This window comes from Ranitomeya variabilis, chromosome 2 (assembly GCF_051348905.1).
Source record: "Ranitomeya variabilis isolate aRanVar5 chromosome 2, aRanVar5.hap1, whole genome shotgun sequence".
Classification (NCBI taxonomy): Eukaryota; Metazoa; Chordata; class Amphibia; order Anura; family Dendrobatidae; genus Ranitomeya; species Ranitomeya variabilis.
In genome coordinates, this window is record NC_135233.1 from 954987083 (window position 1) to 955014576 (window position 27494).

The window sequence follows — 27494 nt, forward strand, 5'->3', positions numbered from 1 at the left end:
AAGTGCAGGGATTCCTGATGGTGGAAACATACCCTTAGGAGTGTGGGACAAAGCACATCCAAACATAGGGAGAATTGAAAATACAAACTCCTTGCAGATGTTGTCCTTGGTGTGATTTGAACCCAAGACCACAAGGCTGCAAAGCAACAGTGTTAACTAGCAAGCCTTTGTACCTTCAGTTATTTGGTTGAAGCTTAAAGTAAGTTCAGCTGTTACAGAAATTAAGTAGGGAGTCGCTTCAGCTAATGAACTGAATCGAATGGTGAAGTTGAACTTCCTGTACAATAGGACTGCCGCTGGCATGAGAACAATGGTGCACCTTTCAATTAAACTACCGTATATTGTTAATATTATTAATTTATATTCTCAACCAACCAAAGAAGTTTTTGTGCTCTCCGGTAATCCCTTTACAACTAGACTGTATTCTTTTCGCAATTAGCAATATACAACGCTGTCAAAATGTATTTCACAAACTCTGTGTTATGCTGTTTCTGTATATACTATTCATATTTATGGAAGTTATAAAAATTGCGTAAGTGAGCTCGCTCTCAGCTGTTTTTGTAGACCCACTTCAACCATGAAAGGTTCATACCTCACTTTTACATTGCATATTGAAGAAACAGAATCTTCTAATACCAAACATGTAAAAGCGGAGGTATCGTGATAGAATGAAATGTTTATAACACTGATGTACAGTAGTCTGCAGTGTCCCATTAGGTAGAGTCTGAAAAACTTCTCTTTAGGACCAACAAATCCATATATGTCTGCCTAGAGCAGCACGTAAGATGAGGAGCCATACAGTAAGTGTGTTTAGAAGTTAAGCTGTCTTTGTGGCCATGGAGCTTAAGAAAACAGACATAGTGTTAAGTATGTGACTAAGTACTAAAACTTATCTCCCTACAAGGTTTAAAAGGTACGGTACTTACAATATTTATGAATTAAGATGTAGTAAGAAAAAAAACTACTACAACTAATTTTACCCTACAGTATGTTCTCCCTTTTAATATGTTTCTCACCCATAGTTTAAGGATATCTGCACACAGAGTTTTTTTTAACAGTCTTTTGGAAATGGTCTGCCCCAAAAAATGCCTGAAACACAGCTAATAAAACACATGAAAGACTCTTCCCATTCATTTCTATTGCAAAATCACTTTACTTCTCATAAAGTCAGTCTTTTGAGAGTTTTTCTTCCATTTCAGGTTTTGAAAAATGGTTTGTGGGAGAAAAGAAAGTGCAAGTCACTTCTTTATAGCATCTCCTGATGAAAAATGCACCAAACCAGACACAGTCCAGTCAGAAAGCTGCAGAAAAAACCTCTCCCAAAACAGTCAAAAAACTTTTTAAAGCTTTCCTCCAAAAACTCCTCCAAAGAAAGAGCATTTCCTGAAGCGGTTTCCACTGGAAAAGTTTTAATTTTTAGCCACATTAAAAATAATTTGTTTGCACATACCTTAAGGGTAGGTTGACATTAAGCTATTTTTACCAATGTTTTTGAGCAGATCTGAAAAACATCAGAAAAAAATGCTCAAAGATATGTTCCTATTCATTTCTATGGAAAAACAAATTACTGTTCATATGTTCAGACTTTTGAGTTGACTTTTAAACTCTTGAGGCAGTCAGTCAGCTGACCATTCTTAAAGTGTTTTTCACTACATTATAATTTAAGTTAATTGAAATAGTAAAAATACCCGGAAAACACTTGGGTGTCATTTTGAACATTTTGTAAGTGTTTTATTCATTGCTTTAATTAAATAAAAAGAAAATAGGGGACCACATTATTGATCTTGCTTTGCAGTACACTGTCTTTAATATTTTTTTGTCTTACAGAAAAAATGTTTTTGTTAGGATATTTTTCCACTGTCCGGAATCCCTCCACTTTGGAAGCAGCTGATACCCTGCTCCACCCAAAAGTGCCGACCCTGTTGTACGCGCAGTGATTCCGCATGTTCATTGAACACATGCGGAATCACCGCATCGTATTCATAGACTTGGTTATTTACCTTGCGGAGACGGAGCGTCTCGGCAAGATAAATAGACATGCTGCGGTCTGGAAAGACGTGCCGCATGTCCGGTTATGCAGGGAAGCCGGATGCGGCCCTGCACACAGAGTGGAGATGGGATTTCATGAAATCCCCACCACTATGCTGTAACATCTGAATGCTGCGGATTGGACGCTGCGGCTGTACGCAGCGTCTAATCGGCAGAAAATCCTGTTTCCGGACAGTGGCAACATACCCTTAAAATAATTTTGAGAGCAATCTAGATGATTGGTCATCTGGTCTTCCCCCTGAAATAATAGGCTGCTCAAGGATAAAACAGATTTATTTTTTCTCAGTTTGAGAATAGGCAATGTTGATCTTAAAGCATAAAATTATCATGCATAATCAAGGAGAATATCGAGACAAAATATGCCAATAAAATTTCACCAAAATTTATTGTTGCAATAAAAATAAAAAAATATACAACTTATATAATACATGGGTTTTAAATCAGAAAGTGATTGAATCCACAGGTGTAAAAATGGGGCCGAAGAAAGGACAGGATCAGGACATGCATAGGGTGCAGTCAGAAGGAAACAACAGGGGCATGTAATCTATTGTAATGGACCAAAGGACATCACATGTGTGTGGCTAAGTATGCCTTAACAGACCAATATAGCGATCCCTAAGTCTCCATGCTGCACCCAACATCAATGCGTAATGATATTAGTATATAACAAAAGGGTTAATTACCCATGGTCTTGATGAGTCCTGCCTTTACCTCGGCCACGTACCCCGATGCACGTTTCGCGTTCAAATTGTCGCTTCCTCAGGGTGCAAATCGATTAATTCAGTGTGCATGTCCCCTACCTCAAAATGTAAATGCTGAAAAACCTGAGTGAATTGCCCCTGATTCAGGAGTCCAGAATCTATATCGGTTATGGAAATAGATTTAGGCAAGTTATGAGTAGTCAAGCCCTGGGTCCGAACGAACTGGACATCAACAAGATTGAATCCTGCCCCACTATCCAAAAAGACAGAAATAGGACCTTGGTGGGCAAAAAAAAAATTATGACCTACCAACAGAAGAGATATGTACAGCCAGGTTGCTATCCTCCAAACAACCTGGGTCCTTAGTTTTTCTGTTTTTTTCTGCTTTTTTGTAGTTATTGAGGAGCAGATACCTACAAAATGACCCTTGCGACTGAAAAAAACCCCTCCTGATTTGTGCTAAATCACTGGTGAAGCGGTACAATGAGTTGCCTCCCCAACTGCATGGTTTCTTCAGTGGGCTCCAGCCTAGGTTTTTTTAAGCACAAGACCCCCAGTAGATCATAGTGTCTCCTGGTATGGTAAAATGGGTTGCCTCCCTCAACTGCATGGTTTCTTAAGTGGGCTCCAGCCTAGGTTTTTTTAAGCACAAGACCCCCAGTAAAGCATAGTGTCTCCTTTGGTTTTTCTCAGAGATGACAATCCACACGGATAGCTAGGGACATGAAGGCCTCAAAAGAAATAGGGGTGTCATACAGGATGAAGGCATCTATTTTCTTCCCCGAAAGACCCTGACAAAAATGACTCCAGATGGCTGGATCATTTCACCTGGTGTCCGTGGACTAATTCAGAGCAGAACTCCCCTGCTGGCCAATCTCCCTGCTGAAGTGGATGTAGACGTAGTTTGGATTCCGCTGGGGTGACACAGTTGAAGTCATCATAAATGAGCCCCAGAGCACTAGAAAAAATCTTCAACTGTGCAGTGCGACTGAGAACCGGAGGGAGGGAAAAAGCCCATGCTAGGTGATCTCTCTGAAGAAGGGATATGACTATCCCCACTCGCTGTTCCTCAGTACCCGTAAAGTGCAATTTACAAGCCTCCCTAAAAACCACAAAATTGTCCTGACCTGCAGAGAACCTATCGAGCAAAGCCAATTTAGGCTCAGTCGGAAATTGCCCAGGAGCAGTGGCCGCTAAACTTAGGATTTGTGGTGGGTACTGCAATATCACAGAATGCAGGTCTGCCACATCCCGTGACAGATTGTGCAGCTGATCCACCAGAGCAGAAAAAGCATCCATCATAGACCTGATTAAGGTGAAGCTAGTGATAATGTCATGCTCCAAGGAGCTAGACAGTGCACGAGGAGACAGATGGGCAGGAGAGCACTGCCACTAGGGAAAGATTACAGGGGCAACCCCTGAAACTCTGAGCTCCCTGGCGTCCCTAGAAGGGTTCTTTCATCTTGTGCATGATCGCATTCCAAACCCTGTCTTGCCCTAAGCATGGCCCTGGCTATTGTGTGGGGCAGCAGGAAGGATAGTCCTGTTCTATATTATTTACACAAAGGGAAACAGACAAGGGTAAAAAAAATAGCAATCACTTTAAGCGCCCCTGGGCTACAGAATGGTATAGAAAGGTAAAGGAGGGGAGAAGCACACCAAATGGGAGATAAGAAAAAGGAAGACAACAGACAAGCTTCCAAACAACAATCTCCAGAGACAACTCCAAAATGACAATTCCATGATATAGCAAGCTATCACTGGCAACTATTCAAACTAATAAGTGAATACTTATACCAGAGGGGAGTGGAGAAATCAGTACAGCTGAGATAATTCAGGACATAAAGCTTCAGGAGACAAGCAGAAGTGTTTAACCCTTGCAACAACAGAACAAGGGATAACTGGAAAGCAAAGTAGATCCAACCAGTTGCGGGGTGCACATAGCCAAACACTGTGATCTTCTAACTCCTGAAAAAGAGGAGACTTAAGGCCCCGTCTCACATAGCGAGATCGCTAGCGAGATCGCTGCTGAGTCACAAGTTTTGTGACGCAACAGCGACCTCAGTAGCGATCTCGCTATGTGTGACACGTACCAGTGACCAGGCCCCTGCTGTGAGATCGCTGGTCGTGTCGGAATGGCCTGGGCCGTTTTTTGGTCGTTGAGGTCCCGCTGACATCGCTGAATCGGTGTGTGTGACACCGATCCAGCGATGTCTTCACTGGTAACCAGGGTAAACATCGGGTTACTAAGCGCATGGCCACGCTTAGTAACCCGATGTTTACCCTGGTTACCAGCGTAAATGTAAAAAAAAACAAACAGTACATACTCACCATCTGATGTCCGTCAGGTCCCTTGCCGTCTGCTTCCCACACTGACTGAGCGCCGCAAAGTGAAAGTACAGCACAGCGGTGACGTCACCGCTGCGCTCTGCTCTCACTGTACGGCGGCACTCAGTCAGAGCAGGAAGCAGACGGCAAGGGACCTGACGGACATCAGATGGTGAGTATGTACTGTTTGTTTTTTTTGGTAACCAGGGTAAACATCGGGTTACTAAGCGCGGCCCTGCGCTTAGTAACCCGATGTTTACCCTGGTTACCCGGGTGCTGCAGGGGGACTTCGGCATCGTTGAAGACAGTTTCAACGATGCCGAAGTCGTTCCCCTGATCGTTGGTCGCTGGAGAGAGCTGTCTGTGTGACAGCTCCCCAGCGACCACACAGCGACTTACCAACGATCACGGCCAGGTCGTATCGCTGGTCGTGATCGTTGGTAAATCGCTATGTGTGACGGGGCCTTTACCATCTTTCCCGGTAGAGGATAATGGGATTAGGGAGAGGTGGGAGGATTGTGCTAATAAATGCTCCATTGGTTTTATGGAGATTTTGAAAGAAATGAATTCCAACTCATTAAGAGACATAGAAATTGAGATAGATGCTTTATAGTCAATGATTAAGAAGGAGATGTCGTGTGATGTGGAGACAGAAGTTCAGAAATGGGTGGATGATATTCAACAAATAAAATCAAAAAAATTTCAGCGGGACATTAATGACAAACAAACTTGCAAAACGTATAAATAGAGAAATAGAAATGAGCGATCACGTCCATACTATAGGAATGAGTCACGCTCAAGATCCAGATCCACATCATTTAAATCAACCATGTCAGCAGATGACAGATATACGGATAGGAAGGGCCCCTTGGAGAAGGACAATGATGGCCCTCAAACCAGTGGCAAAATGACTACAAGACAGAAGGCGAAAAAAGGGTTGGCGGGCACACAGTCGGATTATCGGATCCAGGGGGGACTACAGGTAATCAATCTGTCCGACCATGTTCTCACCAAGAGTCAACTCAGTGTTCTGAGTAGAGGTCTGTCTTTTTCACCTACCAAGAGTTTAAATTTCTTTACAGTTTTAAAAGATCTTCATTTGTTTTCGTGAAAATTAATCTTAAAGAAGTTGCACTCTGGTGGGGGACATGGATCGGATGTTGGTGACTGCACTGAGGGGGAGGCTCTTCGGATTTTGGAGGAGTTGTTGGATGAACAATCATGTACACAAAAAGGTGAGTTTCCATCGGCAATACTCCCCAGATCTATGAAGTTTCCCCCTTTGTACCTCTGCCCAGCTGTGGAGGTTTTTACTAAATTGGTAACTGAGGATCTCAAGGAACTCTCCACACGGAGGCAATATGACAATTTAACATGGAATGAAAGGGAGGCTATTAGGGATTTGCTGTCATTTGGAGATGTGGTCTTCAAGGCTGCAGACAAAGGGGGTAACATCGTGATCTGGCAGGTGGAAAAATATGAAAAAGAAGCGTTTAAACAACTCCGCAATGATGCAGTCTATTCAAGGCTTACCCATAACCCAGTGGCCTCCTTCTCAATGCAGTCACAAAAAATTCTATATAAAGCATTTGAGGAGGGTATAATCAACAAAAAAGTATTAGATGGTTTAACGGTAAAATTCCCTAAAGTTCCAACATTTTACCTACTTCCAAAGGTTTACAAGGACCCGGTCAACCCCCGGGGCGTCCGATTGTGTCGGGGATGCAGGGGTTATGTGACCCCATATGTAAATTTATAGATTTCTACCTTAAAACATTAGTTGAAACATTACCATCATTCGTAAAAGACACGACGGACGTCCTGACTAGGGTTGATGGGGTATTTGTGGACAGTGGAACATTGCTTGTTACAGTGGACGTTGAGGCCCTTTATACCTGTATCGATCACACTGATTGCCTGCATGCTGTCCGCTTCTTTCTGGGGGCCTCCGACCTGGACGGCCCGTTATGTGAGCTTATCCTCGAGCTGCTGCAATTCGTTCTGACGCATAATTTTTTTACTTTTAAAGATCTTTTTTACCAACAGAAGCGCGGCACAGCCATGGGAGCTGCCTGTGCGCCCGCGTATGCCAACCTTTTCCTGGGATACTGGGAGAGTTTGGTATTTTGAGACGTGGGGGCGGAGGCCGCCGACCATGCGCTGTGCTGGTTACGCTATATTGATGATGTTCTGTTTTTTTGGCGTGGAATGGAGCAGCAGCTCGGGGATTTTATGGCTGTGATCAATTCGAACTCACTTAATATTAAATTGACTTATAAATATGACCCTCATGTAATCGATTTTCTGGATATATGCTTGAGGGTGGGTTCGGATTTATCTATTGAGACGGATGTATTCCGTAAAACAACGGCGGTGAACTCTTTGGTCCATGCGAGTTCTGGGCACAGCCAAGCCACGATTAGGGCCTTCTAGGTCGGACAGTTCCTCCGGATGAAGTGGATTTGCTCAACTAATGAGATGTTTGAACACCTGGCAGATGATTTAAGGGAGAGTTTTGAACAGAGAGGATATAGTAAGCGGTGTGTTTGGTACGGGTATAATAGGGCCAGGAGTGTTTCACGAAACCAACTTCTATATCACAAGAAAAGGAAGGATAAGATTGATGAATCAATTCGATTCATATCAGAGTACAATCATGAATGGGATAATATTAGAGCCATCTTGAACAAACATTGGCATATTTTGAGTACGGAATCCTCCCTGGGCCCGTTTTTCTCTGACCGCCCCTTGATGACCCCACGTAGGGCTAAAAACTTAAAAGACCTTCTAGTTAGAAGTCACTATACGGCACCATCTACCATCCTTTTCGGTTCAACATGACCCGTTAAGGGATGCTATACTTGTGGCCACAGTCTTGCCTGCGCCAATGTCCTGCGCAGTACCTCCTTTTGCTCTGCGGAAGGTAAAAGGGAGTTTCAAATTAGAGACTATATTTCTTGCAGTAGTAGGAATGTTATATATTATGCTACCTGCAGTTGCCCATTGATATATATAGGCTTAACATCCAGGAAATTGAGAGTAAGAGTGAGGGAACATGTGCGGGACATTGGCGCGGCCAGGACAGTGGAGAATTTGTCTGAATTAAAAACTATTCCGAAGCATTTTAGGAACTTTCATGATTGTGATCCAAAGAGTTTTAAGGTAAGGGGGATAGACCTGATCCATACTGGGATAAGAGGAGGGAACATCAAGCAGCTCCTCGCCCAGCGCAAACAAAAATGGATAGTTACCTTGGGCACTGTTAGACCCAATGGTCTCAATGAATCCTTGAATTTCGCCCCATTCCTGTAATATTGAGATGTGTATTACTATTTCCCTATTTCCCCTCCTATATGGTGTTTATTCGTCATTTTTAATTTGTTCTTTTTATATAATTTGATTTATAGTTTTCTGTATCAATATGAGATTTTGTGTCCCTGAATCCATGGAGGTATAACATCGGAATGGATATTGGAAGAAAATGCCAGCAACTGCAACTACAATGGACAGTTGTTGCAAGAAGAACCACGATATGATTAGAATTTGTTAATGTTGTTGGCATCTAAACCATATATATTGGGTCAGTTACCTGTTGCTATTGCTTGTCATTTGATAGGTTACTCTTGGTTTGGTAAGCTCTGGCGGTGGTTGTGCGCATGCGCGCGCTTGCTTCCCTCTCTGTCCCTCCTGTGTTCGGCCGCTGGGTACTTGGGGCCGGCGACTGGGAGTCATGGCTACGCTGTGCTTTAACTCGCGCGGCTTCAGGTCCTGGCTGGACGCGGGGGGGTTGACCGCGGGCGCATGCGCCGTTCACACACAGCCAGTTAGCAACTCGGTCATGTGATGTACATGTGACCTGGGATTTCTGGGATATAAGGTCCTATTCGAGTAGGAATGAACACCTCCCCTTGATAAAGCGAGCAGTATTGCAGCAAAACGCGTGTCGGGGTGGCACCCAATTCAGGAGACTTCAGTACCGAGTAAGAGAACCACTATGTGTTATCCCCTATGTGAGCTTTGATGCCAGTTGGCAATACATGGATGTTTCTCATGGGATTTCCCATAGGTTGGTCTGAACCTCGGGCTTAATAGAAGTCTGGCTCCTATGCAATAGCCAGATTAGGCATGACGCTGTGGTAGTGGGTCAAACTAAGAGGCTTTATGGTTCTGGGGTTTTGATGCGGTATATCTTTCCTTCTACAGCATTATGCACAAAACATTCGTTTGAATGTTACCTTTATTGTTATGGATATGGTACTGGATGTCAGTCTATGGTGTTCTCATTTGGTGTATTTTTATGTGTGTCTTTTATTGGATTTCTGAATAAACTTTGTATATTTATGATTTTTTTTTTTTAAAACATAACGCTCCTGTGTCCTCCTTGTTGAAAAAGGGGAGACTACTTTCTGTTGTGGTACACCATTGACAATCAAGGTCAAGGTGCAAACGTGTCCAAACCACAAAAAGCACATAAAACTGGTGCAAAGCATGCTCCCCAATTATTTGAAGTAAACTGAGCCAAAGTTCCAGTGCTTTTATCTTAGTAAATCCCTCCAATATGTGCACAATGCCATTAAATACCTGACAGATTTTTCAAGTTTTTGCAATGTTTTTATATTCCCAAAATTATAAGTCATCTCCTATTCAGAGCCCAATTTTTCTGTGATCCAGAGCTCAGTTCTCAGGATCACTAGTGATCAGACCCCTAGTGATCAGTAAGTTACTCCATATTCTATGGGTAGTGGATGACCTACGATTTTGGAAAAAAAAAATTTCACAATGCCTTTCTTTTATTTTTCTCACAGTTATATAAGATGAGAAAGTACACTTTCACAAAGTATATTGGAGTAGCCTCAGAATATTGTGCTAATGTTGAAATGTTCTTATTTATGAGGCAGTGCTGAGTGGCATCTATTACTGACATGGCTAATCATACTGTAATTCCTCGGAACCGCATTGAAGTTCACAATAAGTTTTTCTCCGACTTCAAAGACCCCGTTTTGATAAACATCAGAACTATTCCATTAAAATGTCATTTTCTTCTCTGTGATTAGCAGAATTTGGTATTCACAGATTAGTATCTCGGCTATTAGGAGAAGAATTTGTGACAGGTAGAAACTTTCCATAAGAAACTTTAGTTGGTAACCATTGGCAAACGCATCCTGTACTCACTGAATTGGCAGACTTACTTGTGGTTGTTGGAGCAGCTGTTGTGGCTGGAGAGGACGTGGTTGTCAGTAACTTTTTTGGCCTGAATTTATAATGGCCAATAAAACCGTCAGCCGTCAGGCTCAAGTCAGACAAGAACTGAATGAGGAGTTCATTTTTCTCAGATACAATGGGTCTACAGATAAAATAGAAAATGCTAGTCATTTCACAAGAATATAATAGAAAGCAACAATACACATTGACCTGTATAAAACTTATTATGTATGCCTTTATGGTATCTAGCCTGGCACATTCAGTTTGTTAAAATGTTAGTAATGAAAACTATAAAATACCCCTATACCTTCTCCAAAGTTCTAGTCATGTTTGTTTGTTATCCAGTCACCAGTAAAGCTTTCACATTGGAATAGTCATATGTATCACCAAATACACATTTACCAGCCAATTCTACAGTGGAACTACAGTGACAAGAACCAATGATACCAATAAATAAAATGTAAAACATCTGTAGGATAACAAACAATGTTCAGAATATAGATTTCTGATTGTACAATAAAACTACTTATCTTGGTTTTCAAGGATACTGGGTAGACAGCCTGCTATGTTGAATTCTATCGAAACACTAGTGGGGGAGAAGCTAGCTACTTCCTTTTTCAACAGATGTCACTATTTAACTATGTTTCCACATTCTTCATGAACAAATACTCTTGTGCTCAAAAGTTTACATACCCAGACAGAATTTTTGCTTTCTTGGCCTTTTTTCAGAGAATATGAATGATAACACCAAAACTTTTTCTCCTCTCATGGTTAGTGGTTGGGTGAAGCCATTTATTGTCAACCTACTATGTTTTCTCATTACAACCCAAAACATCAAAATGACCCTGATCAAAAGTTCACATACTCCATTTCATAATAACGTGTATAGCCCCCTCTAACATCAATGACAGCTTGAAGTCTTTTGTGGTAGTTGTGGATGAGGTTTAACATCAATGACAGCTTGAAGTATTTTGTGGTAGTTGTGGATGAGGTTCTTTATTTTCTCAGATGATAAAGCTGCACACGCTTCTTGGCAAAAAGCCTCCAGTTCCTGTAAATTCCTGGGCTGTCTAGCATGAACTGCGCACTTGAGCTGCGCACTTGAGATCTCCCCAGGGTGGCTCACTGATATTGAGGTCAGGAGACTGAGATTGCCACTCCAGAACCTTCATTTTGTTCTGCTGTAGCCAATGACAGGTCAACTTGGCCTTGTGTTTTGGATCATTGTCATGTTGGAACGTCCAAGAACGTCCCATGCGCAGCTTGCCTCCAGTATTGCAAATTCTCCTCCAGTATTTGCTGATAGCGTTCTGCATTCATCTTTTTTTCAACTCTGACCAAGTTTCCTGTGCCTTTGTAGCTCACACATCCCAAAAACATCAGCGATCCACCTCCATGCTTTACAGTAGGAATGGTGTTCCTTTCATCATAAGCCTTGTTGACCTCTCTCCAAATGTAACGTTTATGGTTGTTTCCAAAAAGTTCAATTTTGGTCTCATCACTCCAAATTACCTGGTTCCAGGAGTTTTGAGGCTTGTCTCTGTGCTATTTTGCGTATTGCTGGCAAGATACTTTGTGGCATTTGTGCAGTAATGGCTTTCCTCTGGCGACTCGACCATGCAGCCCATTTTTCTTTAAGTGCCTCCTTATTGTGCATCTTGAAACAGCCACACTGCTAGTTTTCAGAGAGTCCTGTATTTCAGCTGATGCTATTTGTGGGTTTTTCTTTGCATCCCGAACAATTTTCCTGGCAGTTGGGGACCACATTTTTGTTGGTCTACCTGACCGTGGTTTTGTTCTTACCGAGCCCCTGATTTTCCATTTGTTAATCACAGTTTGAACGCTGCTGACTGGCATTAACAATTCCTTGGATATATTTGCATCCCTTTCCTGTTTTACACAGTTCAACTTCCTTTTCCCGTAGATCTGTTGACAATTCTTTTCCTTTCACCATAACTCACAATCCAGAAATGTCAGTGGCTGGAAGAAAGATGCAAGAGTCTGTCTGGATCCCAGAAACTCACTCAGCTTTTATGCACACACTGATTACAAGCAAATAGGTCACAGGTGAGGATGTTACCTTTAGTAGCCATTCAAACCCATTTGTGTCAACTTCTGTGCATGTTATCAGGCCAAAAACACCAGGGTATGTGAACTTTTGATCAGGGTCATTTGGATGTTTTGGGTTGTCATCATGATTTAAAAAGAGAAAACACAGTAGTTTGACAACAAATGGCTTCACCCAACCACTAACCATGACTGGAGAAAAAGTTTTGGTGTTATCATTCATATTCTCTGAAAAAAGGCCAAGAAAGCAAAAATTCTGTCAGGGTATGTAAACTTTTGGACACAACTGTAGATATTTAGTCACCGATACCAGGAAATATTTCATACTTCATATGCAACAATTCATGCGGCTACAGGGATGAGCTTAGAGGGGGAAGAAGAGGACACTTTGGGCAAACGGGAACTAGCAGCACCATGGTAACTTATATGGTTGTCAGTGCTAGTTGTCAGATAATATTTTCTGTTCTCCAAACTGGAGACAGGAGATATTTAGAGCAGAGCAAAATACAATTGTATTCTAATTCGGGGGATAAAATGTTTTGCATTTTCATGCTTATTAGGACTATCAAAATATTTTTTTTAGTTTTGGGCTTGTTCATGAAACAATTTGTCAATAGGATCTCTGACTAAGTGTGTAGAGATGACCCTCATCACCATAAGTAGAAAAGGCTGTGGGTGTATGCCTCCAGGCCCCACCAGTACTTGGCATCACCTGTATCAAGCAAAGAAAGCTATTGCACCAGGCCAGGTTTCTCAAGAAAACTATATTCTCTATTCTAATGGATAAACACATGCATATAGTGCAGGCGTTTGTTTTTTTTGGCCATTACTTTGTCCATTTTTCAAGCTGATAGTAACCCACTAATACACTCATCTTTAAATACATCCAGTAAGAAAAGTACCCAGTAAAAACAAATCACTGTAATTGGAGTACATTTCTCATGCTGGATGAACAATACAAAACCTCAGTATATTTTCACTTTAGTAAATATCCATACATGCTCAAAACACAGATAAAATCATATAAAACTACATTTTTGAGATGAATCACTGGATCAGTGGGCGCTGAACAGCATGCACTGAGCTGCGGCCAAGTATCTCATTCTATTCTCCCTAACTGCCCAATTGCTAATTGTGAAGGGGGAACTATAGTCTTTAAAGGGAACCTGTCACCCCTCCTGGCGTTTTTAACTAAAAGAGCCACCTTCTGCAGCAGTAATGCTGCATTCTGTGAAGGTGGCTCTTTTTTTGGGGGTCCCTTTCAACTCTGCAATATCACTGTTTATAATTTGCCCGCCATACCTTTAGTCTGTCCGGGGGGCACGTCTTTTCCCCCCGGACACAAGCGCCTCCCAGCCATCACTCAGTCCCTCCGCACGCCGCCTCCTCTGCCTTCATTAATGTCCTCAGCGCCTGCACTTTGTAAGTTCCTTTTTCGAGCATGCGCAGTTTGCGCTGCCCTTCGACTCACATCACCTGACGGGATCTTACAGCGCAGGGGCCGGGGATGGTAATGAAGGTAGAGGAGGCGGCGCCCGGCGCACGGAGGGGCTGAGTGATGGCTGGGAGGCATTTGTGTCCGGGGGAAAAGACGTGCCACCCCGGACAGACTAAAGGCATGGCGGGCAAATTATAAAAAGTGATATTGCGGCGTTGGAAGGGACCCCCCAAAAAAGAGCCACCTTCACAGAATGCAGCATTAGTGCTGCACAAGGTGGCTCTTTTAGTTAAAAATGCCAGAGGGGGTGACAGGTTCCCTTTAACACTCCTCCTTGTGTCCCATAACGTGATAGTATCAAAATAGTAACGTGCAAAATTCAGATTGATGTAACTAGTATACTGTGACATGTAGAACTCCTCTGTGTCCCTATCTGTGGATTAATGAATATGGAAAGATAGACTATTTGTTCCTGCAATCTTTTTCTAGGGAAAATATATATTTTTATTAATAAGTTATATTAACATAGTTAGCAAGGCCGAAAAAAGACATTTGTCTTGCTTAAAACATACAAACCTGCCCAACACCCTCATCACCTCACTATCTAATAACCCAAAACGTTTATTTGACACTTTTCATTCCCTACTCAACCCAAGAGTGCAGGCCCCAACCACGGAGAAGCTATACCATCTTGATGCCATACCATCACCCCCAGAGGAACCCTTTAAGCAGTGTCGGTCACCTCTGACTGAGAACCACAGGTGGCATCACTAACTTTTATTGCTTTACAACTCTCTTTAAAAACTATTCCTTTTACTTGGGCGCCCAGGGCCACGGACCAGGTTGCCGCCACCGTGACATCCCCTTTAAGTACCGAACCTGGTACCGAGTACCCCACGGCCCTGGCGGGCGACTCAACATCATTTTCTGGACACGCGCAGTCTAAAGTATGCATGTGTATCGAACGCATGCGTACGCATGTCATTGCGTACCAATGTATTCCCATAGACAGTAATGCGGTTTTTTGATGCACTCATCCGCATGTGCATGATTATGCAATATTTGACGCCTCAAAAAATGTTGCGTTCGCTGGACACCACCACACACCGTGAGACGACGCACCCGCATGCGAGCGCATGCAAAAGCATGTCTCTGCGTACACCATGTTAAAGATATGTACGCTTGACGCATGCAGATGTATGCGGATCATACGCAGTGCACAGAAACGCTAATGTGAACCCGGCCTAAAACAACTTTCTATAAATCAGTAGTACAAAGTTAGGAAACATTTTAATATATATTCTTTTAGAAAAAAAATGGCTCCACTATTCAGCCTCTCCTCCTCCCCACTGCCTCCTGCACCCATTCAGGGGATTATGTGCCGTGTCCCATACACCGCAAACAGATATAAGAGGAGATCCTGCGCTATCCCTCACACACACACATGCCTGATTAATCCACCTCTCTCCTTGCTACTCCTCTGCTTTTCCCCTCTACAAATCCCTTCATTGACTTCCAATTCTCCAACAAATTCAGTTCAAACTACTAATGCTAGGGTCACATTGCGTTATGTGACCGCGTTTAACGGACTACGTTACACCGCGGCATAACGCGGTGTTAACATAGTCCGTTAACGCCGCCATAGCCTGTAATGGTGAACGCGTCGCTAGCGCCCGCCCACATTGGGAGTGCACTAGCGATGTGCCGTCATTTGAGTGACGAACCTCGGACGCTGCTTGCAGCGTCCGTGGCGCGCCCGAGGCCTGTTCCTCGCTAGTGCAGATCCGGGATCTGCGCTAGCGGGGACGCCGAACGCGGACCCTAGAGAAGCATTGCGTTAGCGCAATCCGCTAGCGCTATGCGCTTAACGGATTGCCCTAACGCAATGTGACCCTAGCCTAACACTGACTTACAAGGCTGTCCATGTCTCCTCCATGTGTCTCCAAACTAATCTCCCAATGCCTTCCCACCACGTAATCTCTAGTCCTGCCAAGACCTCTTTCTCTCCTCCACACTTATTCGTTCGTCACCCAATCACCTCCAAGACTTCTCCTGAATATCCCCCATCCTCTGGAATTCCATGCCCCAACACGTCCGATTAGCCACCACTTTCTGCCTGCAATTACTCTGCTGTCACCCCCAACCTACTATCTCCTTCCACATTACCCTGTACCAGTGCTTCTCAACTCCAGTCCTCAAGACCCACTAACAGGTCATGTTTTCAGGATTTCCTTAACATTGCATAGGTGATGGAATTAATGCTTGAGCAGGTGATGAAATTATCACCTGGGCAATACTAAGGATATCCTGAAAACGTGACCTGTTGGTGGGTCTTGAGGACTGGAGTTGAGAAACATTGCTGTAGACTGTAAGCCTAAATGGGTAGGGCCCTCTCCCCTCTGTACCAGTTTGCTATTGTTAGTCTGTTCATTGTAATTCATATTTGTATTTTGTATGTAAACCCTTTTTCATATGTACAGCGTTATGGAATTAATGGTACCCTAAAAATGATTAATAATAATGTGCAAATAGTGCAGAGGACATTGTGTAACAGTAATAAGCAGTAGCATTGTGTAACCAGCACCAAAGGGAGATGAAAAAACGTAGTAAGAAACTGTATATATCAGCATCCATGAGTGTCTCTGACTATTTCTCTGCTTCTGCCTTCTCCTTCCCTCTCTGTAGACGTTTAGGAGAAGTTACCGTTTCCTGGTCTCTCAGTGAATTGAGAGTAAATGATCAGCTCATGAGAGGGGAGGAAAGGAGTATAATACAGTATGTGGGATAGGTATGTTTCTGTAAAAATGTAAATTACACAATTTCTTTCATATTTCTACTGATATTTAAAAGTTGTTTTATAATTGGAGGTGCCCTTTAAGTTTTTTTTATTTCTCAAATGTGAATGCAACCTTGGCAATCTCATGAGGCACATTAACTGAAGGCAAAGTCAGGCTCAAAATCACCAATGACTATTTCTTGTTGGACACCAAGCTTTGTTTTTCACTTTTTGTTCCTAGAACATGTGCCATTTGGAATACATGCAGAAACTAAATGAACCGCACCCACTTGTCCTTGGTTTAGAGCAATAAGTATGTATGTGTGCAACAGAAGTGTTGAAAAGAGCAGATTAAGCAGTGTATAGCAATTGTAAGAGGTAAAGGAAAGTACTCATGCCACGTAGCATGTATGGTGCTCATACTACTCATTCCATAAGAGAATTGAACTCAATAACAGATTTAATATCTTGATTCACAAATATAAATTCAAGTCCACTATTTAACACAACATATACTTATAGAATAAACAGGTTTTACAGGAATTCACATCCTTTGATAGGCTACCTATATCTGACTAGACAGGGTATGACACTCAGTACCCCATGATCTTTGGCAGGAGCCTCAAATACACGGCATTCTGTGGCCCGTGGGCACCAGAGCTCCTGAGGTGATCTCGACGTGGTCCAGCGGCCTCAGACATACATTCAGTTGAAATGCATTGCAGTGTAAAAAGCCACCGGCTCTCTGCACCAGCCATCGGTCTATCAGAGGCTGTCATCGGCGGACAGGCTGTAGAGAAGGAAGAGGACGCTGTTCGCCACGGGAGCTACACAGGTGAGAAGAATTGTGTTTTTTATGTGTATGTGAATGGTGTCAGGATGGGAGAAATGATTACAGGATGAGGGCCAGGATGGGGACTATTACTACAAAATGGGGGCTAGGTAGGGGGTATTATCACTGCAAAGGTGACATAATTACAATATGGGGGGACAGCATTACAGAATGGGAAATATTATTACAGAATAGGGGGCATAATAACAAGGTGGGGACATTATTACAGATTGTAGATGCAGCGCCCCAGAGTCCTGGTCGTTGCAGTACTGTGGCCCCGCCACTATGGGGAGCTATGGTACGTCTGATTGCACTAAGGAGTTTCTCTGACCAGGTACACTCACACCACACTTCACACTCCGGCCACCAGGGGGGGGTGGTCCTATCTAGTAGGCCACTCCTCACAACTCTGGTAAAACTGGGGGTTGGACAGGAAGACAGGGAGAAGTAGCTGGGAAGAGCTAGTGAGAGGACCTGTCAGGGATGGGATCCTGGCAGACTCCTCAGAGCAGAACTAACCAGTGCACAACGGGAATACAGTAAAGAAGTATTGGGACCAGAAGGAGTCGTGCTGTTAGACCGAGGCAACATCCTTCTGAGGCGCAAACAGTCGGTGGCCGGAACGCCGAGCAAGTAAGAGACTTTAAGTACACTGCAAACCACGGCCGGACAGTTAATTACAGGTTGGCTGTCTCACTTAACACCTAAGCAGACAACGGAGGCAGCTGTGGGAGAGGGGCGACTCTAGGGTCCCGGAAGAACTCCAGGCCTACCCCGTCATACGGGTGCGTCCTACCATATCACCTGGAGGACGAAGAGAACGAACAATAGAGACAGACAGAAACAGTTGTGAGGACTATCCCGGGAGCTCAGCAGGGAAGAACTACAACACCCAGCGCTAGCAGGTAGACACTGATTCCCACCTGTAAAGAGAACTTCTGATGTGCCTTTTGACCGGCCGGTCTCTGACAACCCAGTTAACAGCGCTCTGGACCGAGGTCTCCGAAACCTTCAGTAAAGAGGTAAAGAGACTGCAACCTGGTGTCCTCGTTATTTACCGCGACCTGCACCCCACAACTGCACCGTTACAACACCACTTATTGCACCGGACGTTCCCCACTGACAGACAGGGCCACGGACCGGGTCTAGCCACCGTGACAACCCCAGGACTGAGACCCAGAGGCCCGGCTCCGGGTACCCCTCGGCCCTGCGGCGGTGTGGGGGCGCTCCAAACTTGGCGTCACGAACAGGATCTACTTAAGCCTGAAGAATCAGGTCATGTGTGCCTTGGAACTGTGATTTATTGTGCTTGGACTGTACTTTATTGAAAAGACTGTGTGCTGTGCCATTTACCGCCAAAATTCGCCATTGCTGCGCACGGAAGGAGGAGCCCTAGCTACGCGGGTGGAACCAGCCAAAAGAAGCGCGGAACGGAAAGCGCGGTAAGGCGCCAATCCCGGAAGAGGAACTCCGACCTCCAGCAGGTTAGTGGGAGGAAGGGACAGCCATGTCTGAGTCGGGAGGAGAGGAGGTGGCGGTCGCAGCCGCGGACGTAGGGGCAGCTCCGGCCCCCGCAGCGGGCGAAGCCGCGGCCCTAATACCACCACCGGTTGACGCAGAACCCGCTGTTCCCCTCAGCCAGCCGGACACTGCCGCTAACACAAAAGCCATAATGCCCTTTTCTATGCCGTACCTGCCCGGAGCGGCCTGGCTCCCACGATACTCTGGGGAGTCGCATACATTCACTGACTTTAAGGAAGGGCTCTGCAGCCTGCTCGAGTTCTATCCCCTGACAGAGCCCCAGAAGGTTCATATGATAACCGGCCAACTCTTTGGGGCGGCTCTGAGAGAATTGAAATCCTGGCCCGCTGAAGATAAAGGAACTGCACAACAGATTTTTGCCAAGCTTAAAGCCACCTTTGATACTCGCACTGCTACGGAAATTAAACTGACTTTTTATGGATGCAAACAGAGGCCACAGGATAGCTTACGGGACTATGCCCTTAATCTCCAGGAGGCGATGCGGGCCATTAAGCAGAGTGACCCCGGTAGCATGCAGGATGAGGATAAACGTCTGAAGGAGCGGTTCATTGAGGGGCTCCTGTGCAGTCACCAGCGGGGCCAATTGCACTTCCTGGCCATGCAAAATCCAGACTTGACTTTTGCGCAGTTCAAAGATAAAGCTATCCAGGCATTGCAGGAGCGACAGCCCAGCCGCGCAATACCACCCAGGCGCCCCGCTCTCACATACCACCAGGAGGTGGCATCGGATACCCCAGTTGCCGCGGAGGCCGACGCCCAGAGCTTCGAGGACGACTCCCCTGCAGGACTCCGTCTTCAGATGCAGGAGCTGACCAAGAACGTTGCTGCCCTAGCCCGGACGGTGCAGTCCCTACAGGAGGCCCCCAAGAAAAAGATCCAGCTAGCCTCCGGACCAGAGGATGTTCCCTGGACACGACAGAAGAGGACCCCACCGACCAGAGGCCGGGACAGCGATCGTTTCCATCAGGACGGACGACCCATCTGCCGCCGATGTCACCAGGTGGGCCATTTTGCAAGGTACTGTCCTTTAAATGAGCAACCCCTGGGGCAAAGGGCCAACCCCCAGGAGTAGGACGGTCAGGCCCGCAGCATTGGAGAACCAAGTATATTGGAGGACGACCAGTTCTCCCTGTAGTGATTGATGGAATCCCCTTGAATGCTTTGCTGGACACCGGTTCTCAGGTGACGACTATACCTTACGTGCTCTACAAACGGTATTGGGAGGACGCTGATATTACTCGTGGCCCTGACGGTGATTTCACCATAATCGCCAGTAATGGTCAGCCGTTGCCACAAGTGGGGTATAAGGAGGTCACCATCAAAGTGGGGCGGGTGGAATTGAAAGCCCAAGGGATTGTGATTGTTGATATTGATCGTCGAGAATGTAATCCCATGATGACTCTTGGTACTAATGTTATAGAAAATTGTCTTGCAGAAGTGATTGTTTTGTTGCAACAGGTGGCAGAAACCGCTGGCCACAGTGAGCAACGTGCCCTGCAGAAGGAAATCAGAGCTCTGATGCAGAGACAGCAGGTAGAGCTGACTGGTGGTGAGATTGGTCGTGTCACTGTGAGTGATTCAAACCCCATCGCGATACCCCCCAAGAGTGAAATGTTAATATGGTGTCGAGCAGCCATAGGCCTCAGGGGTAAGGACTACCAGGCCTTGGTAGAACCCGTATATTCAGACCATAGGCCTACTGTTCTGACAGCCCGGGGGGTGGTCGACGTCCGTCAGGGGAGAGTGCCCGTACGTGTCCTCAATTGTGGGGAGGAAGAGGTTCACCTCACCAAGTATACCACGCTCGCCAAATTGTTCACTGTCAATAATAATGTGATACAGACACCTGAACCCTTGGTCCCGTCAAACTTGGCGGAGAACAAAGGTTCTGCAGAGCCCTCGAAGGACTGGTGTCGGGAATTGCATGTGGGCACTGACTCTACCCCATCCCATCAAAAACAGGGGGCCTACAGGGTGGTACACGAGTACGAGCAGATATTCAGCAAACACCCCTCAGATTTTGGGCAGGTGAAAGGGATCCAACATCACATCCCCACGGGAGATCACCGACCCATAAAAGAGAGATATCGCCCTGTACCCCCAGCTCATTACCAGTGTGCCAAGGACATGTTGCGGGAAATGAAGGAGGCTGGGGTGGTGAGAGACAGCTGTAGCCCCTGGGCAGCTCCGTTAGTCCTTGTTAAAAAGAAAGATGGTACAATGAGGATGTGTGTTGATTACAGGCAGTTGAATCGCATTACACATAAGGACGCATACCCACTGCCTAGGATAGAGGAGTCTCTGGCTGCCTTAAAATCTGCTAATTACTTCTCTACCTTAGATCTCACCAGTGGGTACTGGCAGGTTCCTGTAGCGGAGGCGGACAAAGAGAAGACGGCCTTCACGACGCCAATGGGTCTCTGTGAGTTCAACTACATGCCCTTCGGATTGTGCAATGCTCCCGGAACGTTCCAGAGGATGATGGAGTGCTGCCTGGGACACCTGAACTTTGAAACCGTGCTGCTATATTTGGATGATGTCATTGTCTTCTCTAAGACCTACGAAGACCACCTGAAGCACCTGGCCGAGGTGTTTGAAGCCCTATCCAACTTCGGCTTAAAGGTGAAACCGTCCAAGTGTCATCTGCTGAAACCTAAAGTGCAGTACCTGGGCCATGTGGTGAGCGCTGAAGGAGTGGCCCCAGACCCCGACAAGGTCACAGTGATTAAGGACTGGCCAAAGCCCAGTGACCTCCACGAAGTCCGGCAGTTCCTCGGGCTGGTAGGCTATTACCGGAGGTTCATTAAGGACTTCACCAAGAAGGCCGCACCCTTGCAAAACCTGTTGGTGGGCCAACCAAAGAAGACCAAGGGGAGGAACACCCCCTTTCCCCCTTTGATTGGAACGAAGAGCTGGAGGAATCCTTCACCTATTTGAAGTCGGCACTGACGGGAGAAGAGGTACTGGCTTACCCCGAATACGACCAACCGTTTGTGCTGTACACAGATGCCAGTAATGTGGGACTAGGAGCCGTGCTGTCTCAAGTCCAGAAAGGCAAGGAAAGAGTGATCGCTTACGCCAGCAGGAAACTCCGTCCCACGGAAAGGAACCCTGACAACTACAGTTCCTTCAAACTGGAATTCCTTGCCCTTGTCTGGGCAGTGACAGAGAGGATTAAGCACTACCTGGCCTCCGCGAAATTCACCGTCTTCACGGACAACAATCCGCTAATGCATCTGGGTACTGCCAAACTCGGGGCTTTGGAACAGCGGTGGATGGCCCGGCTGTCCAACTATGATTTCACCATCAAATACCGGGCAGGACACCAGAATGCCAATGCCGATGCTCTGTCCCGAATGCCCAATTTACCAGAAGTGGGAGAAGACCCGGAGGCACTTGAAGAGGTGGAGCTGCCTGCCTTCCATTGCCCCAAAGCCACTCAGAACTCTCACCATGTGAAGAACAGGCACAAGAACCAACCGGATGCCACGCTGAATCCCCTGCCCCACCACGGATGGGCAGAAACCCAGGATAGTGACCCCACGGTCCGTCAGGTGAAGGAGCTCTTGACGCAGGCTGGGTTGCACCCTGGCCCAGATGATCCACAAGAAACCCAACAGCTGTGGAAGGGGAGAAGCAAGCTGTTTATCCATGATGGCAAGCTGTGCAGGAGGAGCATCGACCCACGTACTCATGAATTGGTGTGGCAGATAGTGGTGCCAAGGCGAGATGCGCCCATGGTTCTGGGAGCCTACCATGATGGAGCCGGACACTTCGGATGGAGGAAGCTGGAGAAGCTACTCCGAGGGAGGTTCTATTGGATTGGCATGAAGAGAACCATTGAGAAGTGGTGTCGGGAGTGTGGTCCATGTAGTCTGCGCAGAAAGGACCGTGACAGTCAACGGGCTCCCCTGCGGCCTATCATCACCAAACGGCCGCTTGAACTGGTCGCGCTGGATCATGTGAAGCTGACACCTAGCCGGTCGGGCTATATCTACGCCCTTACCATCGTGGACCACTACTCCAGGTTTTTGGTGGTTGTGCCTGTTAAAGATCTAACGGCCAGGACTGCCGCCAGGGCCTTCCAGCAGCACTTTTGTAGGCCCCATGGCTACCCAGAGAAGGTACTGACCGACCAGGGACCTGCCTTTGAAGCAGAAGTGTTCCAAGAATTCTGCCAGCTGTACGGGTGTAAGAAGATCAGAACCACCCCGTACCACCCTCAAACCAACGGGATGTGCGAGAAGATGAACCAGGTAGTAATCGATTTATTGAAGACCTTGCCTGTGGAGGAACGGAACCTGTGGCCGACAAAGTTGCCTGACCTGGTGGATATGTACAACCACATCCCAGTAAGTTCCACCAACTGTACTCCAGCGTACCTGATGCGAGGAAGGTCTAGTCGGTTACCCGTTGATCTGGACATGGGGGTCCTAGTACCCGAAGATACCTCGCCGGAGGCAGATTGGGATACAGAAAGGCAGCGAAGATACCGCGAAGTACAGGAGTGTGTAGAGAGAAGTCTCGCCCAGGCTAGGCAGAAACAAGAAAGGGACTACAATCAACACGCTCCTGCGATTCCCCTGTCACCTGGTGAGCAAGTGCTTAAACGAAAGAGGAGGTTACACAAGCTCGATGACCAATGGGAAGCGGAACCGTATACCATCTTGCCATCCGACTTCGACAACACTAAGGTCTGTCTCATCAGCAAGGACAGAGGGGAGACCTCGACAGCGGTATCCAGGGATCACCTTAAGGTCTGCCCCGATAAGTTGAAAGAGAGGGGCACGGCCCCAGAAATCTCCCCGCCGGTGGAAAAGGAGAAAATGTTCCATACTGTCCTTGGTGACTTCCCCCAGTCCTGGACTCAGATAAACCAAGCCGTTGTGGTACCTGTCGTAATGTTTCAACAGCCGGACCCGCCAGAAACAATGGTGGTACCAGATCATCTGGCTCCACTACCTCAACAAGCCTTACCTGATGAAGCCCTGCCAATCGTTGAAATGGCAAGTCCTCCCTCTGCTATCAGTGAATCTGCTGTACCCACTGTTGATAACCGCAGCTCTGAGAGCCCCAACCTGCCAGTGCTACCCAGACTCACTAGAAGTGTAGTTAGAAGACAGCGCACTACACCAGCGGTAGCAAGCATAGTGGGCCCTGTTAGGCTAATAGCAACCCCTGCGCTGCGAAGGTCCACACGCAGCACTCAAAATCAAACCCCCCTCCGCTACAAAACTTGGAGGTATTAATAAGGGCTGCTATTTAATTGTAAATGGTTGTATATATATATCTTTTTGTTACAGGTTTTTAAATGGACACTAGAGTAATGGACGGTGAATTGCTCAAAAACTTTCAAAAAGGGGGGCCCCTTTGTTTACCCGGGGTCCCCGCTGTTTCAACCACTGAACTGAGAGTCATAAACTGTGCATGACCTAACTTTCGCAACGTTCAAGAGTCCTCACCTCCCATAAAGGGAAGCATTGTTATGTTTAATTGTTTATGCTATTTCAAAATGTTGTGTGTTTCCTGTTAACATGTATTTTTGTTCTTGTTTTCCCAGTCCCGGAGTACTGGATTTAACCGGGGGGGAGTGCAGCGCCCCAGAGTCCTGGTCGTTGCAGTACTGTGGCCCCGCCACTATGGGGAGCTATGGTACGTCTGATTGCACTAAGGAGTTTCTCTGACCAGGTACACTCACACCACACTTCACACTCCGGCCACCAGGGGGGGTGGTCCTATCTAGTAGGCCACTCCTCACAACTCTGGTAAAACTGGGGGTTGGACAGGAAGACAGGGAGAAGTAGCTGGGAAGAGCTAGTGAGAGGACCTGTCAGGGATGGGATCCTGGCAGACTCCTCAGAGCAGAACTAACCAGTGCACAACGGGAATACAGTAAAGAAGTATTGGGACCAGAAGGAGTCGTGCTGTTAGACCGAGGCAACATCCTTCTGAGGCGCAAACAGTCGGTGGCCGGAACGCCGAGCAAGTAAGAGACTTTAAGTACACTGCAAACCACGGCCGGACAGCTAATTACAGGTTGGCTGTCTCACTTAACACCTAAGCAGACAACGGAGGCAGCTGTGGGAGAGGGGCGACTCTAGGGTCCCGGAAGAACTCCAGGCCTACCCCGTCATACGGGTGCGTCCTACCATATCACCTGGAGGACGAAGAGAACGAACAATAGAGACAGACAGAAACAGTTGTGAGGACTATCCCGGGAGCTCAGCAGGGAAGAACTACAACACCCAGCGCTAGCAGGTAGACACTGATTCCCACCTGTAAAGAGAACTTCTGATGTGCCTTTGGACCGGCCGGTCTCTGACAACCCAGTTAACAGCGCTCTGGACTGAGGTCTCCGAAACCTTCAGTAAAGAGGTAAAGAGACTGCAACCTGGTGTCCTCGTTATTTACCGCGACCTGCACCCCACAACTGCACCGTTACAACACCACTTATTGCACCGGACGTTCCCCACTGACAGACAGGGCCACGGACCGGGTCTAGCCACCGTGACAACCCCAGGACTGAGACCCAGAGGCCCGGCTCCGGGTACCCCTCAGCCCTGCGGCGGTGTGGGGGCGCTCCATAGACATAATTATAGTAAGGGGCCAAGGCATGGGAAAAATTACTACAAGATATGGGTCACGAAGGGGCATATTACAGGAATTATTACAGGAACCAGTGAAAAATAAAATGATTAAAAATATGCCAGAGATGTAAAAAAAAAAAAAAACAATCAAAGGGTCGTACATCAAAAATAAAGGATATAACTGAAAACGTCAACCCATCACACAAAAGAGGCAGCCTGACAAATTCACTTTTTTCTATGTGTGGCCCAGTTACTCGGTCGAGTTTGAGACCCCTGATCTACAGGTATAAGTTGTATTACCATGAATAGCTGTCTGTACTGATGCTTTACTGTGTTCATAACCATTCTTAAGGCTACTGTTTCGTGGGCTGAGTAGGGGATTTGCAGATGTTCCCTCACTAATCACTTTAAGTATAGGATAGGCCATCAATGTGTATTTTCAAAAAACTTTTTTTCCCAGTGCTGCAAGCGGGCATCATGCAACTCATGCAAATCTAACACAAATTCCTGATACAGATGTGCACAGAGCATTGAAGGGACACTGTAAAGAATATAATGGCATATTGCTGGTCCTTAGAATTACAGGTCCACAGCCCCGATTCAGTGCCACTGCTTCTTGTCAGTGTTAGGCTATGTGCACACGTTCAGGATTTCTTGCAGAAATGTCCTGAGCAAAACCGGACATTTTCTGCAAGAAATCCACATGCGTTTTGGACGCGTTTTTTTCACGCTTTTTTTCCGGAGCTTCCCAATGCATTAAATAGTGGGAAAAATTCAAAAAATCCACAAAATATAATGAACATGCTGCGTTTTTTACCGCGATGCGCACAAAAAATTGCGGAATGCATTCTAAATGGAATGCATAATGTATGCGTTTTTTATGCGTTTTATAGCAAAAAAAAAGCGAAAAAACCATAACGTGTGCACACAGCCTTAGGCTACATTCACACATCAGTTTTTCTCATTCATTTGCTGCCTGTTTATAGGAGTGTACACTGACACATAGAATTTAATGGTACCATTCACACCTTAGTTTATTTTATAGATCCATGTTTCCATTCTGTCAAACTGATTACAGTACAGACCAAAAGGTTGGACACACCTTCTCATTTAATGATTTTTCTGTATTTTCATGACTATGAAAATTGTACAGTCACACTGAAGGCATCAAAACTACGAATTACCACATGTGGAATGATATACTGAACAAAAAAGTGTGAAACAACTGAAAATATGTCTTATATTCTAGGTTCTTCAAAGTAGCCACCTTTTGCTTTGATGACTGCTTTGCACACTCTTGGCATTCTCTCTCAGTCACCAGAAATGGTCTTCCAACAATCTTGAAGGAGTTCCCAGAGATGCTTAGAATTTGTGGGCCCTTTTGCCTTCACTCTGCGGTCCAGCTCACCCCAAACCATCTCGATTGGGTTCAGGTCTGGTGACTGTGGAGGCCAGGTCATCTGGCGTAGCACCCCATCACTCTTCTTCTTGGTCAAATAGCCCTTACACAGCCTGGAGGTGTGTTTGGGGTCATTGTCCTGTTGAAAAATAAATGATGGTCCAACTAAACGCAAACCGGATGGAATAGCATGCCGCTGCAAGATGCTGTGGTAGCCATGCTGCTGGTTCAGTATGCCTTCAATTTTGAATAAGTCCCCAACAGTGTCACCAGCAAAGCACCCCCACACCATCACACCTCCTCCTTCATGCTTCATGGTGGGAACCAGGCATGTCCATCCGTTCACCTTTTCTACGTCGCACAAAGACACGGTGGTTAAAACCAAAGATCTCAAATTTGGACTCATCAGACCAAAGCACAGATTTCCACTGGTCTAATGTCCATTCCTTGTGTTCTTTAGCCCAAACAAGTCTCTTCTGCTTGTTGCCTGTCCTTAGCAGTGGTTTCCTAGCAGCTATTTTACCATGAAGGCCTGCTGTACAAAGTTTCCTCTTAAAGGGACACTGTCACCTG

General features: G+C 45.9%; 1 protein-coding gene across 1 annotated transcript in view; it reads right to left on the reverse strand.

The window, feature by feature from the left end:
* PCOLCE2 (procollagen C-endopeptidase enhancer 2) overlaps positions 1–27494 on the reverse strand; it is a 119081-nt gene that overhangs the window by 17165 nt on the left and 74422 nt on the right. Inside the window, exon 6 of the mRNA XM_077290800.1 lies at positions 10268–10422. Coding sequence (XP_077146915.1) covers positions 10268–10422 — 155 coding nt within the window. The remainder of the gene's footprint in view (positions 1–10267; positions 10423–27494) is intronic.